This window comes from Sus scrofa, chromosome 3, assembly GCF_054392235.1.
Source record: "Sus scrofa isolate SSC_HxYL_T2T_F1_AM1 chromosome 3, Sscrofa_HxYL_maternal_Yorkshire_Landrace_v2.0, whole genome shotgun sequence".
Classification (NCBI taxonomy): domain Eukaryota; kingdom Metazoa; phylum Chordata; class Mammalia; order Artiodactyla; family Suidae; genus Sus; species Sus scrofa.
Window position 1 is genome coordinate 92,633,063 of NC_139385.1, and position 17,682 is coordinate 92,650,744.

Consider the following 17,682-nt stretch of genomic DNA (forward strand, 5'->3'; position numbering starts at 1 on the left):
ATTATATGAAATCTCTTATGAAATACTTTTATAAAATAGTATGAAATATTTCCTTTATATTTCTGTATTTATTAGTGTTTCAGTACCTTTAATTCAGATAAAAATGTTATATGTACCATGATTTAAATTTTGTAATTTTTATCTAGGGTTAAGTTTGGAACAAGTTGATATTTTATGGCATTGTTTAGTAGAAGATTCTGAGTGTTATGATGATGCACTCCATTGGTTTTTAAATCAAGTTCGAAGTAAAGATCAACATGCTATGGGAATGGAAACCTACAAACATCTTTTCCTGGAGAAGGTAATATTATTTCTTGACATTTTTTTTTTTCTCTCTTTTCTTTTTTTAGAGACATGCCTGTGGCATATGGAAGTTCCCAGGCTAGAGGTCAAATCAGAGCTGTAGCCACCAGCCTATGTCACAGCCACAGCAATGCAGAATCCAAGCTGCATCTGTAACCTACACTACAGCTCATGGCAACATCAGATGCTTAATCCACTGAGTGAGGCCAGGGATCAAAACCACCTCCTCATAGATACTAGTTGGATTCATTTCCACTGCACCACAATAGGAACTCCTCTTGACAGTTTTATTGTCAAGAGGATTATTATTTTTTTTTTATTTCCTTTTTCTCTCTTGAAATATAAACTCGGTATTAATTTTTTTTTTTCTTTCAACATACTTGTTTAAAAAAATAAATTTGGAGTTCCCATCATGGCGCAGTGGTTAAACAAATCCGACTAGGAACCATGAGGTTGTGGGTTCGGTCCCTGCCCTTGCTCACTGGGTTAATGATCCGGCGTTGCAGTGAGCTGCGGTGTAGGTTGCAGACGCGGCTTGGATCCCACGTTGCTGTAGCTCTGGCATAGGCCGGTGGCTACAGCTCCGATTCGACCCCTAGCCTGGGAACCTCCATATGCCGCAGGAGCAGCCCAAGAAATAGCAAAAAGACAATGAATAAGTAGATAAATAAATTTACTTATTTTTAGCAGTCCTTATATAATTTTTGCTCCTTAGATTTTGCTTTGTCTTCCAATGTTTATATCTAAATGAATACTTGGTTTGAATTTACAAAAATATATTCCCTAGCCAAGGTACTTCAGCTAACAATAATTAGAATAACTCTTAGATAAAGACAAATATGAAATATGGTGGGTTTTTGATGTTTATTTCTAGAAATCATTATTAATATTGTAGTTAAATTTTTCAGGCATTGGTGCCCACACCTGCTAGTATGAGAGCTGTATTCTACAACTCTTTCCTTAGTTAAATGGTTGTGGTTTTAGCCAGTCTTCTGGAAAATAGAAGTCATTCTTCAGGTTTGTAGATTCCCGTGAAGTACATTTTTAGGAGGTGCTGTCATGATATTAAAGATACTCATCTAGCCAATTTTTGTTTTTATTTATCAGATGCCACAATTGGTTCTGGTGATAGTTTTCCATTTTAATTTTAAAACATCAATGATAATAAAGCAATAGACTTTAGTATTTTTCTGTGCTAATTTTTGAGATTATGAAGGCTCTCTGTGAACTCTCATCTTTGTGGTAGAATTAAATACATGAAGAATTTGGTAACATAAACTTTTTTATGATTTTTATTTTTTCCATTATACTTGATTTACAGTGTTCTGTCAATTCCTACTGAATAGCAAAGTGACCCAGTCATGTGTATATATATACATTCTTTTTCTCATATTATCCTCCATGATGTTCCATCACAAGTGACTAGATATAGTTCCCTGTGCTATACAGCAGAATCTCATTGCTTATCCACTCCAAGTGCAATAGTTTGCATCTATTGACCCCAGACTCCCAGTTCATCCCACACTCTCCCTCTTTCCCTCTTGGCAACCACAAGTCTGTTCTCCAAGTCCATGAACTTTGCTATGGAAAGGTTCATTTGTGCCATATATTAGATTCCAGATATGTGATATCATATGGTATTTGGCTTTCTCTTTCTCACTTCGCTTAGTAGAGTCTCTGTTTCCATCCATGTTGCTGCAAATACATTATTTTTTTTAAGGCCGAGTAGTATTCCTTATTGTGTATATAGTTCCACATCTTCTTAATCTGTTCATCTGTCAGTATGCATTTAGATTGTTTCTATGTAGGTAATATAAACTTAATCGCTTAGAGATTTAAGACAAAACTACGGGAGTTCCCAATCATGGAGAAGCAGAAACGAATCTGACTAGGAACCATGAGGTTGTGGGTTCAGTCCCTGGCCTTGCTCAGTGATTAAGGATCCGCATTGCCAGGAGCTGTGGTGTAGGTCGCAGACGCAGTTCAGATCCTGCATTGTTGTGGCTGTGGCATAGGCTGGCAGCTGTAGCTCCGATTCGAGCCCTAGCCTGGGAACCTCCATATGCCGTGGGTGTGGCCCTAAAAAGCAAAAAAAAAGAAAAAAAAAAAGAACTACGAATGGACTTTCAGCTATGACAATTTCAGGCTCTAATATCTTTTTGTTTATCTTATTTTGTTTTTTCAAGCTCTAACTTGATACAAGCTGTATACGTGTATAAGATACACATCTTATAAATGTGTATGGTGTAGGTATACAATAAATAATAAAATTCTTTGATTTCCTCTGATTTGTGTCTATATTCATCTAAAAAATGTAACATATGTTAGGTTTCAGTTATGACGTGAATAAAATTTTCTTTAAATTATTACTTTTTTTTTTTTTTTTTTTTTTGTCTTTTTGCCTTTTCTTGGGCCGCTTCTGCAGCATATGGAGGTTCCCAGGCTAGGGGTTCAATCGGAGCTATAGCCACCGACCTACACCAGAGCCACAGCAACACAGGATCCGAGCCACGTCTGCGACCTACACCACAGTTCATGGCAACGCCGGGTCCTTAACCCACTGAGCAAGGCCAGGGATCGAACCCGCAACCTCATGGTTCTTAGTTGGATTCATTAACCACTGAGCCATGACAGGAACTCCAAAATTATTACCCATTTTTAAAAAAATGTTTTTAAATTATCATGAAACATCTGAGCTGAAGTGTTTTATTCTGCAGTGTTTTTAGTAAAACTAGGTTTGTTAAGTCTGTCGTGTTAAATCCAGTGAAATGAAATCTAATTTAATTATGACACTGAAACTATTTTCAAAAAAATTTTTTTTGAAGATGCCCCAGCTGAAACCTGAAACGATTAGCATGACTGGCTTAAACCTGTTTCAGCATCTCTGTAACTTGGCTCGATTGGCTACCAGTGCCTATGATGGTGGTTCAAACTCTGAGGTATGGATTAAGGCTTGTTATTTTATTAGGTCAGCTTGTGGAATTTTTTTTTTAGTAATCTCAGATTACTTAATCATAATAGTCTACCAAGCATTGAATCTACTAAGTATGGAGACTTTTCTTCTAAGGTTTTAAAAAGTTATCTTTAGGTTTTAAAAATTTTACAAAACAAAGATGGTGATTTTTCATTCCTAAAGGTAACCTTGGTTGTGCTTAATGAAAACTTGTGATACAAACTTCCACCTATAAAGTAAAAAGTCACAAGGGTATTATGTATACATTGGAAATATAGTCAATAATATTGTTTAACTAACAACTTTGTGTTTGACATGATAATTGCTCTTACTGTGGTGATCATTTCATCCTGTATAAATATATTGAACCAATGTGCTATATATGTGAAATTATTATATTGTGTGTTAATTATAAGCTAATTAACATAACTAATTATTCCTTCCTTGATTAATAAAGACTTTGCCATGTAGAAGGTTGATTTGTCGAAAATTTGATTGTCATGGCATTTATAGTAACCAAGCTTTTAGTTGCTCTTAGGTAACTACAGAGTTCCTTTTGGTGATTTCTGTTCTGGAATAGAATATACCTATCTCATCTCTGACCATGAGGCATAATGATCAGTTCATTAACTGAAGATTTACAAACTGCTAATCTCTAATGGCTTAGAGTTCCATTTACCTTATTGGATGGTTGTGTGATTTTTTTGTTGAATTCTTCATTTCTGGACTCCCCTGATGTAGACTGTTAATTTGAAAGCCTTCCTTATTGGACATTTCAGTTTAATAATAATGATAGCTTTGGTTTATGCAGAATCTGCTCACATTTTTCATTAATTTTCTTTAGAGATTGAGTGTATTATAAAGAGAAAAGTAGAGAAAACTGATGTTAATCCATGTGGTAAAGAATAATTTTAACTATATTTAACACACTTTCATAGTGTCTTCCTACCTTCTTTTCTTTTCTTTCTTTTTTTTTTTTTTTTTCGCCGTTTCTAGGGCCGCTTCCGCGGTGTATGGAGGTTCCCAGGCTAGGGGTCGAATCGGAGCTGTAGCTGCCGGCCTACACCAGAGCCACAGCAACGCAGCATCCGAACCGCGTCTGCAACCTACACCACAGCTCATGGCAACGCCGGATCCTTAACCCACTGAGCAAGGGCAGAGATCGAACCTGCAACCTCATGGTTCCTAGTCGGATTCATTAACCACTGTGCCCTAACGGGAACTCCCTACCTTTTCTTATTTTAATAGTATTTTGTTTTGTTTTTGCTTTTATTTTTAAATTTTTCTTTCTCAATTTTTGGCCTTACCTGCGTCATGCAGAGGTTCCCGGGCTAGGGATTGAACCCATGCACAGCTGTAACAGGGGCACAGCAGTGACATTGCTGGATCCTTAACCTGCTGAGCCACATGGGAACTTCTGTTTTTGTGTTTAATTTTTTGGTCCTGACTCTTTGATAGCACTGTGATAAGTTTCAATTTGGTGATTTCACACAACTAGACAGATCTAATTTATCTAAGTAATAATTCTCTAAAGATAATACTGTTCTTTAAGTAGATAATGTAAATACTAAGGCTGTTCTGTCACCGGTTTATTTTTCTTCACCCTGCTCAACTTTTGAGAACTTTTATTCTTCATTTTTTCTGTACTTTTTAGTGAGAATGTTCTTTTCATCTCATGGTTAACATCATAAATTTCAGTGACAGTTTGAGTTATTGTATTTTTTTTTTTTTTTTTTTGCTTTTTAGGGACATACTCATGGCATATGGAAGTTCCCAGGCTAGGGGTTGAATCAGCTGTAGCCGCTGGGCTATGCCACAGCCACAGCAACATGTCTGAACCATGTCTGTGACCTACACCACAGCTCATGGCAACACTGGATCCTTAACCCACTGAGTGAGGCCAGGAATTGAACCTGTGTCCTCATGGATGCTAGTCAGATACGTTTCTGTTGAGCCACGATGGGAACTCCAGAATTAGCATATCTTTTTAATTTTCTGTGAATACCTGAAAGCAATGACTTAGTTGGATGAAAGCATCAACGTGTTATGTTAATATATGTGTGTTGTTATCCCTTTGCAGCATGTTTTGAGGATTGGTTTTTTTCCTACTATGTTGTCATGACTTTGAGTTAAATGTTAAACACATACATAGTTAGATGATATATAAGTATTTTTAGAACCAGTACAAATAGATTTCAGTAATCGAGGAAATTTTCAAGGCTTTTATCCTTATTGCTATTTAGTGTTAGTTAATAACACTAAGTAATTAGGATTTTTCTTTTAAATACTTTATAGGATATTAAAATTCTTTAGTATTGTATGACTTTTAAATTTGTTGCTTCAGTCTCCTAATAATTTACATTGACAAATAATACCATTTATAGATGTCATATTTTTCTTTCTTAGCTTTGTGGTATGGACCAATTTTGGGGCATTGCTTTAAGAGCACAGTCTGGTGATGTCAGTCGTGCAGCTATCCAGTATATTAACTCCTATTATATTAATGGTGAGTGATTTGAAATATTGTCTAATAGGTAATTTTTTTTTATGTAAGTATTTCTTATTTAGGTGTAATTTTTTTCCTTGATATGCCTAAACAAGAATATGAGATTGATATACATGTCTAAATATCTGATTTTTTAGGTAAAACGGGTTTGGAGAAGGAGCAAGAATTTATTAGTAAGTGTATGGAGAGTCTAATGATAGCTTCTAGCAGTCTTGAACAGGAATCACACTCAAGTCTCACAGTTATAGAAAGAGGACTTCTTATGCTGAAGACACATCTGGAAGCATTTAGGAGAAGGTAATTTTTTAATACATTATTAGAATGAATTTAAGCCTTTTTTAAAATTGCTGATATGTCCAAAAGTACTCTTAAATTAAACTGAAGGTTTTCTTGGGGGCAGGTAGAAAGCATAACTTACCAAAAGTGAAGAGTTAGTAATGAAAGTAATTTTTATCATGATATGTACCGTTTCACCACAGAGTAGGCAGTATGGATTCCTGGTAAATATTGCAAAGCTTTAAAAATCATAACACTCTGAGAACATGTGCATGAATAAGAATCTCTAGACAGGATTCCATCTCTAAGAAAGTATTACTGTGATTGAGATAGCAGAACACAGCTACCAAAGAAGGTTTCACTGAAACCCTCACCAAGAACATCAGATAATCTCTCATAGTTGAATCAATTTGAGTCATTTGTTTCATTTGCTGTTTTTTTTTCTTCCTGGACTAGGAGACAGTATTTTAATTTTGAATTTCCATTTACCATGGAAACATGATCAAAAAATTCTGTGTTAATGAATATCTGTATAATTAATTTAGACATACCCTGTGTAATACAGAAATAAAGCAAATTAACATTTATGAATATATCGACTGAATTGAAAGGTGAGTAGATAGTTTTAATTAAGAAATTCTGTTTGTTAAAAATCATGAGTTAATGTGAAAGTACAAAGAACTGTTGAAAAAATTGTTAATAACTTTTTTCAACTTCAGAGCTTAGTTTGATAATGAAAAACTTATATAATTGATACAGTGACATTTTGCTTAAAATATCAGGAAATACTGAATAATAGAGAAATTTCTACACATTCCTTATAATAACATGGCTCCATGATTTAAAACATGTAGGCATTACAGAATTCTTTATTTTGATTATGATTGTAATTTGTAGAAATTCTACTTAAATGGTTCCTTGCGTTTTTAAAGAATGTTTAAGGGAACTCTAAGGTTTTTTTGCACAGAAACTTAATACTGCCTCATAACTTACCACTTTAAAAGCTAAAAATAAAAAGCAAATGTGGTCATATGTCTTATTCACATTAATGAAAAAATTAATACGTACTCATAAAATTCAGATATTATACTTAGATAATATTATAAAATATCAACATCTCTATAATCTATCTTTTCCTATCAGAGATAATTACTGTTAATGATATGATAAGTATTATTCTAATATTTCTCTGTGCTGCAGGGTCCACAAATAACAAACTAAAAGGTCCTGTTGGTTCAAGCCCTTAGTCTTCGTATAGTGTTACCCATATTTTAAAAATTAGCACCTATTTCAAAAGTCTTTTAAAATGTATTGTTTCCTAGGAGTCAGTGATGCATTTTATAAGTTTAATGAACTTCAGTTCAAAAATCCCTTCTTAGTTGTACAATTTTTTTTTAATTCAAAAAAAATGTTTGTACTATCCTTGATAGAAATCTTTGTATTTGTTCACGTTTTATTCTAAAAGATAATGTTGGTGTTAAATAATTTATATAAATACTTGTGGGTTGCCAGTAAAGAAATAGAATTGAGTATTCAAAAACTAAGAGCTAGTTTTAAAATATTAGGAATTTCCATGCAAATCTTTGTGTAGTATCATTGTAATTTCAAGTGTTTAATGTGCTTAGTGCTAATCCTAATTTAAAATTGCCTAACATTTATAAAATGAAAATATAAAGTAGTAATTATGTTTGTGTATTCCTTATATTAAAAGAGAAAATTTTAAAATACATCTTTTTAAAAGGATTTTCTTTTTAAAAAGAGATAAGGTTATAAGCTTAAACACTGGTTCTCAACCAGAAGCAATTTTGTTTCCTAGGGAACATGAGGTAATGACTAGAGACATTGCTGATTATTACAGCTTAAAGGAGAAGACCATGCTATTGGCATATAGTAGGTAGAGGACGCAGCCAGACATTGTATAGTGCACAAGATAACCCCCTCAGGACAAAAAGATTAAGATCATTCTTTTGCTTGTAGAAGCTGAACATTGAATCACTTCTAGGAAATCAAGTACATTTATTCTCTTATTTGCACTCTTTTATTTCAGAATTGCTTATTAGTTTTAGAGATTGATAATTTTTTTCTTAATTAAATTCAGGTTCCCTGGATCCTGTCTTCAACTGAAAATCAGTTAGAAAATTGACGGATATTTAGCAAGCATCATGCATGATGCCTGTCTCCTTTGAAATATTAATCTTCATAATTCATTTTATGATTTTAGCAGTTGTGGAGTCAGCTTTCAGGTTTTTAGGCTGGTTATTAACATGTATTTATCAGAATACATTTCTGTCTTTGAAAATATTTCATAATACTTGTTTTCCTCTTGAAATTAGGAATGACAGAGCTTGCCATTTTACTTGCTGGATTAGTTGGTTTCTTTAAATTCCTCCTGCCTCTGCTACTCTCCTCCAGCCTATTCCTCCCCCTTTAAAAAAAAATAATGTTCTTAATGGGACTCTTCTCCCCCCTACCCCCAGTAATTTCTCTTGGAAACTATTTTTTAAGGAGCTCTTAGCTATTTATACATTCAAGTTAGATTCCATATGATGAATCTGAACTTAATGTTAGGACATTTTGTGGACTCTTTCATCTTGTAAAATAGTAAAAACTTACATAATATTGGAACGGTTTAAAATTATATGCTTCCTATGTGTGGTTTTTATGTATTTTAGGTTTGCATATCATCTCAGACAGTGGCAAATTGAAGGCACTGGCATTAGTAGTCATTTGAAAGCACTGAGTGACAAACAGTCCCTGCCGCTAAGGGTTGTATGCCAGCCAGCTGGACTTCCTGACAAGGTAGTGACATAGTTTTAGTTTCCAAATTGATAACATTTCCCAGTTCCAATATATGTTCTTTTTGTATTTTTAAATTGGTTGCATCTCATATTTCAGATGACTATTGAAATGTATCCTAGTGACCAGGTAGCAGATCTTAGGGCTGAAGTAACTCATTGGTATGAAAATTTACAGAAAGAACAAATAAATCAACAAGCTCAGCTTCAGGAGTTTGGTCAAAGCAGCCGAAAGGGAGAGTTTCCTGGTAAGTCCACCAGTTCAAATTTCATATTTTCCAGGTTCTATTATATATCAACTTCAAACCTTACTTCTTTGAAGACTACCAACCATGTTCATGCATGGCTCCCCCCATCTCTCTCCTACCCTTGGGTATAGTGCCATTGATTCTTAGGCAAGAATAATGGTTTCTTTAGATGTTATTTGCAAACACTTGTCTGCATTTTTCTCAAAAAAATTTTACTTTTGGAGGTTATTTGATAAGCGATGTGGGGATAATAAGTTTAAGTGTCCATATACTAACTACCTAGTACCCAGTTTTACCTAGTAAGTTTTTTAGCTATTTTGATGAGTTTTGGTTTTTCAAAGCATATGAAAACAATACAGCTTTAAATTCCATCCGTGCACCTCCCCTTCCCTCCAAAGAAGTTACCACGTTAAGAAATTTTTCATATGGTCCTGAAAGGTATTTTTGATTCCTCCCTTACTGTTTAACCAGGGGTGGATTTTTAGTGTCTTCCCATAGCACATAAAATAGGAGCTGATCAGAAGAATATCCATGAACTATGTTATTTTTTACTTAAAATCTAAAGGTCTGAAATTATAACAGGCAAAATACATATTTTAAAAAAAATCCTAAAGTTTTAAAAGTTTCTTTTTAGTACTTTTAACTTGCCTAAGTGCAGAGTGATACTTCTTTGGCATTCTTTAGTAAGGAGCCAACAATTTTACTACAGCATGTTTAAGATGAAAGCATATGTATCTTAAGTATATCACATCTTAAATTTTGTTCTTAAATAATTAATAAGGGAGTTCCTGTCATGACTTAGTGGTTAATGAATCCAACTAGGAACCATGAGGTTGTGGGTTTGATTCCTGGCCTCGCTCAGTGGGTTAAGGATCCAGTGTTGGTGTGAGCTGTGGTGTAGGTCGCAGACACAGCTCGGATCTGGTGTTGCTGTGGCTCTGGTGTAGGCCAGTGCCTACAGCTCTGATTGGACCCCTAGTCTGGGAACCTCCATATGCTGTGGGTGCGGCCCTAGAAAAGACAAAAAGACCCAAAAAAAAGTATTCTTGGTAGAAGAATAGATGTTGAAAAGTCTCCTTACTACACCTGTCTCTAAACCTCCCATTTCTCTTCTCCTGAGGCAGATGTTCTTACGTAGTCTTCAGGAGAAAAGAAGATATTAGGAGTAACAACCCTCCACACAATCAAAAGTTCATGTATAACTTAAAATTGGTCCTCCATACTCACAGTTCTTCCATATCCATAGTTCTGTGTCTGTGGACTCAGCCAGCTCGGCATCATTAAGTGCTATAGTATTTACTATTTAAAAAGTCTATTTATAAATGGATTAGCACAGTTCAAACATGTGTTCAGGGGTCAACTGTATACTTAAAACATAAATGGTAGCATTCCATTTATACGCTACTACCCTTTGTTTGTAGTGTTCAATAGTTTATTAGTACATATGAAAGTTACCTTATTCTTTTTAAGATCTGCTTATTCTATAATAGGGTGTTACCATGATTTATTTTACCTATTCTCTACTAATGGACATTTAGGTTGTTTCTCTTCATGTGATATTACAGTATTAATAGAGAGTTTCCTTAATATATATATTATGTAAGTTGGCTAACTACCTAGTTATGGAATTTTCAAGTCAAAAAATCTATTTTTGTTATGTTGAAATATACTGTACCTAAGGAAGATAATATGAAATTAATAATAATGAAAACCTCCAGTGTACCTACCACCCAGATTAAGAACTAGAACATTATTAAAAGCTAGTGTGTCCCTCCCTCCCTGATATCATCCTTTTCCACTTCAACACTATCTTCATTTTTTAGGGTGTGTGTGTGTGCGTGCGCGTGCGTGTTTAGGGTTTATTTTGATTTTGGTGTTCTTTACTTTACCTCCTAAAGAATGTTTTAGTTCTGAGAAATAGATAAGCCTGCACAAACTTGATGAATTAAGGAAAAGAGGAGTATGGCCACTAAGAGCGGTACTATGTAAGGCATCATTTGACGAAAACAACCCAAAGAGGGTGTGCTTTCTGAAGGTACTTACCTGAAGATCAATATAAAGCCTCATCTGAGGTTTATCAGTGGGAAAATTCTCAAGTATAGGTCTTGGCACATTGAAGACTGATCTTAGTGCTGTAATGTTGACAAAATGGTGAAACAGCCAACAAAAATATAGTCAGAGTCTTTTTCTAATCTCTTCATGACCTACTTTAGCTCTCAGGAGTAGACCAAAACAATTGCTTGTGTGAGATCATATGAATGTCTTCTGCTCATTCAAGCAGTAGGACCTGAAGATGAGAGCAGACACTTCACTTGCATATGGTTAAGATGGTCCAGGTACAGAAAAGAACCTGGGCCAGGTTCATTCACCATTCAGTCCTCAGATAGAGAAAGTATTATGAAGGCAGCAGAGCTTTTGGTCTCAATGGGCCTCAGTAATACATTTTTCTAGTTACACTGATCGTGTTGATTGTCCTCTAGATCTGATGCATAGCAGTTGGATATGCTTTCTCATTTTCCTGGTAATTGTTTTTGTTTCTTTTTCCTATGTTGAATATTCTGTTTCCAATAAACCATGCCTTTACTAATTCACTTTTTTTTTTTCCTGATCTGCAAAGCAATTGTCCAGTAGTTTTTCTTTTTCTTTCTTTTTTTTTTTTTTTTTTTTTTTAGGGCTGCCCCAGCGGCATATGGAAGTTCCAGGCTAGGGGTTGAATTGGAGCTATAGCTGCCAGCATACGCCACAGCAACTGGCAGATCCAAGCTGCGTCTGTGACATACACCACTGCTCACAGCAATGCTGGATCCTTAACCCACTGAGCGGGGCCAGGAATCAAACCCTCATCCTTATGGATCCTAGTTGGGTTTGTTTCCGCTGAGCCACAATGGGAACTCCTGTCCAGTAGTTTCTTGAGAAAAGGTTGTTGTGGGATAAGGCTTTTGATTCTTTGAATAATTAATAATGTATTTGTAGTTTTTTTCGTACTCTAAATGGTAATTTGGCTGGGTATAGAATCCTAGGTAGGAAATAATTTTGTTTCAGAATTTTTGAGGTATTGCTCCATTTTGTTTCTTGGTTCTCCTTTTGGTGTTATTCTGAAGCCATTTTGACTTTTGATAGTTTTTTTCTTTGAGAGAGAGCTTAATGTATCTTCTTGTTCCTAATATTCTGAAATTTTACCATAGTTGGCCTGAGTATGTATCTGTTTGCATCAGTTGTAATGGGTACCTTACTATTTAGGTATTTAAAGGGCCCTTTTAGTTTGGCAACTTGTGTCTTTTTAAGTTTGGGTAAATTTTCTTGAATTAATGGTTTTTTGTCTTCTATTTTATCATCTCTCTCTCTCTAGAAATTATTCTTCTACATGTTTCATCTCTTGAACTATTCCTTATTTCCTTTCCTGTATTTCATTTCTTTGAGTCTTAATTTCCTGAGAGATGTTACAAATTTTATTTTGCAACTTTCTATTGAGGTTTTCATTTTTGCTGCCATGCTTTTTATATAACTAACATCTTTTTTTTTTTTTTGACTCTTAAATCCAGATGCATGGTGCTTGCATTTTAACTAGAATGTTTAGCTAATTACCTAGTTATTTTCTTTTAATCTCATCACATCTTTAACCTTATATCTACGACTTTGGCATTCTTCATTCTTAGGTATAGATTGTAATTTCCACTTGCTTTCTTTTTGCTTCTGCTTTCTATTGAACTTCCTTTAAAAAATGTTTATGCTAGAGTTCCCCCTGGGGTGCATAGGGTTAATGATCTGCCTTGTCTATGTGGAGACTCTGGTTTGATCCCTGGCTCAGTGCAGTGGGTTAAGGATCCAGCATTGGCGTACACGTGGTGTAAGTTGCTGATGTGGCTCAAACTTGATCCCTGGTCCCGGAACTTCCATATGTTGTGGGGGCAGCAGAAAAAGAAAAAAAAATTTTTATATTGCAAGTCTGGTGATGAATTTTCTCAAGTTTTTTATGTCGGAAAAAGAAGTTTGTTTTGCCTTTTTTTTTTTTTGGAGGGAGGGCTGTTGTGCCTGCAGCATACAAAAGTTTTTGGGCCAGGGATTAATAAATCCACATTAATAAACGCCACAGCAGTGACCCAGTCCACAGTAGTGACAACACTAGCTCCTTAAACTTGAAAAGCTGTCAGGGAACTCTGGTTTTGACTTTCATTTTTGATGGAAATTTTCACTAGATTGGAATTTGAAGTAAAAAAATAATTTCTTTCAGGAATTTTTTTATAAAAGTTTTCCCATTATCATTTGGCTTGCAAACTTTCTGGCTGAAAGCTTATAGTTTTTCCTATCTTTAATCCTTTGTAAACAGTGGGGTTTTTTTGTTTTTGTTTTAGGTTGGTTTTGTTTTGTCTTGCTTGTTTTGCTTTTTTTAGGGCCACACCTGCGGTATATGGAAGTTCCCAGGCTAGGGGTTCAATCAGAGCTACAGCTGGCAGCCTGTGTCACAGCCACAGCAAAGCAGGATTCCATCCTCATCTGCAACCTACACCACAGCTAACTACAACACTGGATCCTTAACCCACTGAGTGAGCCCAGGGATTGAATCCACAGATTTGTTTTCACTGTGCCATAATGGGAACTCCCAGCAATGTATTTTTTGTAACTTGGTTGTTTTAAAAGATTTCTTAAATTGAAGTATAGTTGATGTTGTGCTAATTTCTCCTAAACAGCGAAGTGATTCAATTATACATATATAGACACATTTTTTTAAAAAATATTCTTTTGTATTATGTTTTATCATAGGCCACTAAATACAGTTCTCTGTGCTATACAGTAGTCTTTGTTGTTAATGACCTCCATGTATAATAGGCTATGTATTTTTTCTTTAAAATTGATTTTCAGTAGTTTGATTACTTGTGTGCCTTCTTGTGTTTTTGTCTCTGTGTTTATGCAGTTTGCGCTTCTTAAGGGTCCATGTATTTATAATATTTACCAAATTTGAAAAAGGTTAGCAATTATGTATTTTTTCACATAGTATTCTTTTCCCTTACTCATCTGCATAATTTCTGGGCCTCTAATTAAATGTATCTTAGATTGTTTGTTAATGTCTCACAGACCACTGAGATGCTGTTCTTCTCCTTTTCTCCTTTCCTTTATTTTCTTCTTCTTTTTTTCTTTTCCTTCTCTCTTTGCTCCTTCCTTCCCTTTCTCCCACTTCGTTCCCACTTCTCTTTCCCTCCTTTGATAAGTGATCTTATTCCTGTTCCAAATCAGTATAAATGAGATTATAGGTTATAAATTTATCTCTGGTTTAAAATAGAACTTTTTGAGGTCTTTCTGTTACTGTAAATTCATTGGATTTCAGCTTAAAAACTTGGTATTGTCTTTCTTTTTTTTCCCTATCAGATGTTTATAAAAATTTTTTAATTTATTACAGTTTCAAACAGTAAAAAATTAGATGTGTGTGGTCTAATATATCATCATAACCTAAGAATTTTTAAGATTTCTTGTTTTGAAATATTCATTGCCTTAAGAGTTTACATTTTTTGGAGTTCCTGTCATGGCTCAGTAGTTAACGAATCCGACTAGGAACCATGAGGTTGTGGGTTCGATACCTGGCCTGAATCAGTGGGTTAAGGATCCGGTGTGTGCTGTGGTGTAGGTCGCAGACACGGCTCAGATCTGACGTTGCTGTGGCTCTAGCGTAGGCCAGCGGCTACAGCTCAGGTTAGACCCCTAGCCTGGGAACCTCCATATGCTGCAGATGCGGCCCTAAAAAGACAAAAAAAAAAAAAAAAAGAGCGTTTAACATTCTTTAAGGCAGTAACTTTTTCCAGAACTGTTAAGAAACAAGCAATTTATTTAAGATTTCAAGAGTTCATTTAAGAATTCATTTAAGAATTCAGGAGTTCAAAAGATACTCTCAAAAGCAGTAGACGATAGGAGTTGCCATTGTGGCTCAGCAGAAATGAATCTGACCAGTATTCATGAAGACACGGGTTTGATCCCTGGCCTCCCTCAGTGGGTTAAGGATCTGGCATTGCCATGAGCTGTGCTGTAGGTCACAGACATGGCTCAGATCTAATGGTGCTGTGGTTGTGACTTAGGCCAACTGCTACAGCTCTGATTCAACTCCCAGCCTGGGAACCTCAGTATGCCACATGTGCGGCCCTAAAAAGCCAAAAAGGAAAAATGTAGTAGAAGATAGAAAGCTGTGAAAATCAATTCAACTGTAAAAATTTCAGTTAACTATAAAAATCAATTCAACCATTATAATTGGAAGGTAATGTTATGTACACAATGTATAGACATATCTCACATACCCAAAATCTAAACTACTAGCAATCTAAGTTATTTTAAAACAAAGTCATCCATGTTTAGGGTATCTAACAAACTAGGAAGTAAATCAACTCGATACTATTTTAGCAACCCTTTTTTTTTTCTTTTTAGAGTCTCACCTGCGACATACAGAAGTTCCCAGGCTAGGGATCAAATCAGAGCTGCAGCTGCTGGCCTACACCACAGCCACAGCAATGCCAGATCTGAGCCACATCTGCAGCAATGCCGGATCCTTAACCCACTGAACAAGGCCATGGATCAAACCTGAATCCTCATGGATACTAGTTAGGTTCTTAACCTGATGAGCCATAATGGGAACTTTTGGCAAGCCATTTTCACTAAGGATATTTCATGTCACTATTATAAAAGGATCAACAATCATAGATTGTATAAGATTATCTCAATAAAGATGTAATTTAATAAAAATCTGTCAAAGTATTAAAAGTTTAGTATAAAATTTCTGTTCATGTAGTAGCCCATTTTTTTTCTTAAGCACTAATTTTTTATTGCATGAAATAATGGATAAAACATTAGTATCATAAGCGGGAACTCATAATTTGTTGGTAATATAATGAAGAATAGGAAATAAATCAAGTGAGAGTTCCTGTTGCGACTCAACGGAAACAACTCAACTGGTATCCACGAGGATGCAGGTTTGATCCCTGGCCTAGCACAGTGGGTTAAGGATCCTGCGATGCCCTGAGCTGTGGTGTAGGTCACAGACACAGCTTAGATCCTGTGTTGCTGTGGCCGTGGTATAGGCCAGCAGCTGTAGCTCTGATTCAACCCCTAGCCTGGGAACTTCCATATGCCACAGGTACAGCCCTAAAAAACAGAATGAAAAAAAGAAACCAAGTGCTTTGTAGCAATATAAAAAATTTAATTAGGTTTCTCTTAATGTGAGGTCTTTGAGGAATGATGAGAATAAAACTTTTTGAGACATATACAAACACTTGAAAAAGTGGTAATATCTAGCATGTTGTTGTACATCTCTGTTGTAGAGATGCAATGTTAATTTCTTTCTTAATATGTTACCTCAATCTGAATGAATTTTTATTTTAAATTGGATAAAATTACTCTTAATAATTGTGAGTAAACTAAAAAATAACAAGTTCTGAGAGGAAAATTCAAAAGAGTAATAAATGAATAAATGTTCTATTATACATTTAAAAACTAATATGATCTGTTGAATTGTTAAGTAAATAGCAATAGATAACAAAGAAGTAGTCTTGTATGACATGTTTAGGGGAAGAAAGAAAAAACCTGTTTCTAATATTCAGGATGAATTTAAAGTATTTTTTACACACATGCACACACAATAAACTCTAGGAAAATTCAGAAGAAATAGGATTGGATATTTGTCAAACCATTGCGAGGCCGAGGTCAGGGTTTCTAGTCTTAGAAATAATGAGAAAGGAAACAGTCGTAGATTTTGCTACACAACACTTAGCTATATGATGGTTACGCTTAAGGAAAATTACTGAAATGAATCTTACTGGAAGAACTCATTTTCCTTCCCTGTGTTTGAAATATTTTCTGATAGAGTTTTTTATGTGAATGGAGGGAAAAGATAATTGTTAAATGTTATTTGTCTTTATGGAAAGCAGTAGTCCTTTTCTTCCTGAAAATAGCTGTTGTAATGCCGGTCCAATGGAATTTTCCTACATTAAGTTAATGAAATTTAACAATATTTGAGTTTCATTTATTCATCAGATATATAATCATTGTGCTCAATTTTCTTCCTTAGTCAAGCATTTTCTTTAAAATTTTTTCATGGGTTAAACAGTAAATAATTTGAGAGTTCCCACTGTGGTTCAGCAGATTAAGAACCTGACTAGTATCCATGAGGATGCAGGTGCAATTCCTGGCCTCACTCATTGGGTTAAGTAAGGATTTGGTATTGCTGCAAGCTGCCACTTAGTTCACAGATGCAGCTGGGGTCTGGCGTTGCCATGGCTGTGGCGCAGGCTGGCAGCTGCAGCTCTGATTCAACGCCTTGCCTGGGAACTTCATATGCTGAGGGTGTGGCCCTCAAAAGAAAAAAAAGAAAGTAATTAATTTGAATGCCTGCTGTTCTAATGATGGGAATATATCCATGATCATAATAAAATTTCTGCCTTTGTGGAGCTGGGCTTTTTTTTTTTTTTTTTTTTTTTTGCAGGCGGGGAGAGACATACTTAAATATATTTTCAGATGCTAATAAGTGCTTTAAAGAAAGAAAGATCAAAGTAAGGGGTTGATAATGAGATAAAGCTCCTGAGATTGATTAGTTGGGAGGAGTACTTTTTATTTATTTCTTTTCTT

At 35.1% G+C, this 17,682-nt stretch overlaps 1 protein-coding gene and 1 long non-coding RNA gene across 13 annotated transcripts in view; both read left to right on the forward strand.

Annotated features, from left to right (window-relative positions):
* The window catches only part of LOC146404771 (uncharacterized), a 1,009,186-nt gene that overhangs the window by 763,856 nt on the left and 227,648 nt on the right, over positions 1-17,682 (forward strand). The gene's annotated exons all lie outside the window — the stretch shown is intronic.
* The window catches only part of USP34 (ubiquitin specific peptidase 34), a 256,731-nt gene that overhangs the window by 126,326 nt on the left and 112,723 nt on the right, over positions 1-17,682 (forward strand). For 10 of the 12 annotated variants that reach the window (XR_014841823.1, XM_085019077.1, XM_021087501.2 and 7 more), the window contains 6 exons: positions 147-301; positions 3,129-3,242; positions 5,663-5,762; positions 5,900-6,059; positions 8,711-8,837; positions 8,934-9,081. Coding sequence is in view for 11 of the 12 variants with exons in the window: in XM_085019077.1 (XP_084875203.1) it covers positions 147-301; positions 3,129-3,242; positions 5,663-5,762; positions 5,900-6,059; positions 8,711-8,837; positions 8,934-9,081 (804 nt within the window). In the remaining variant the exon portion in view is untranslated. Of the gene's footprint in view, positions 1-146; positions 302-3,128; positions 3,243-5,662; positions 5,763-5,899; positions 6,060-6,494; positions 6,650-8,710; positions 8,838-8,933; positions 9,082-17,682 lie in introns of those variants that run through there. The other 2 variants (XM_085019081.1, XM_085019082.1) reach the window with 1 other exon arrangement.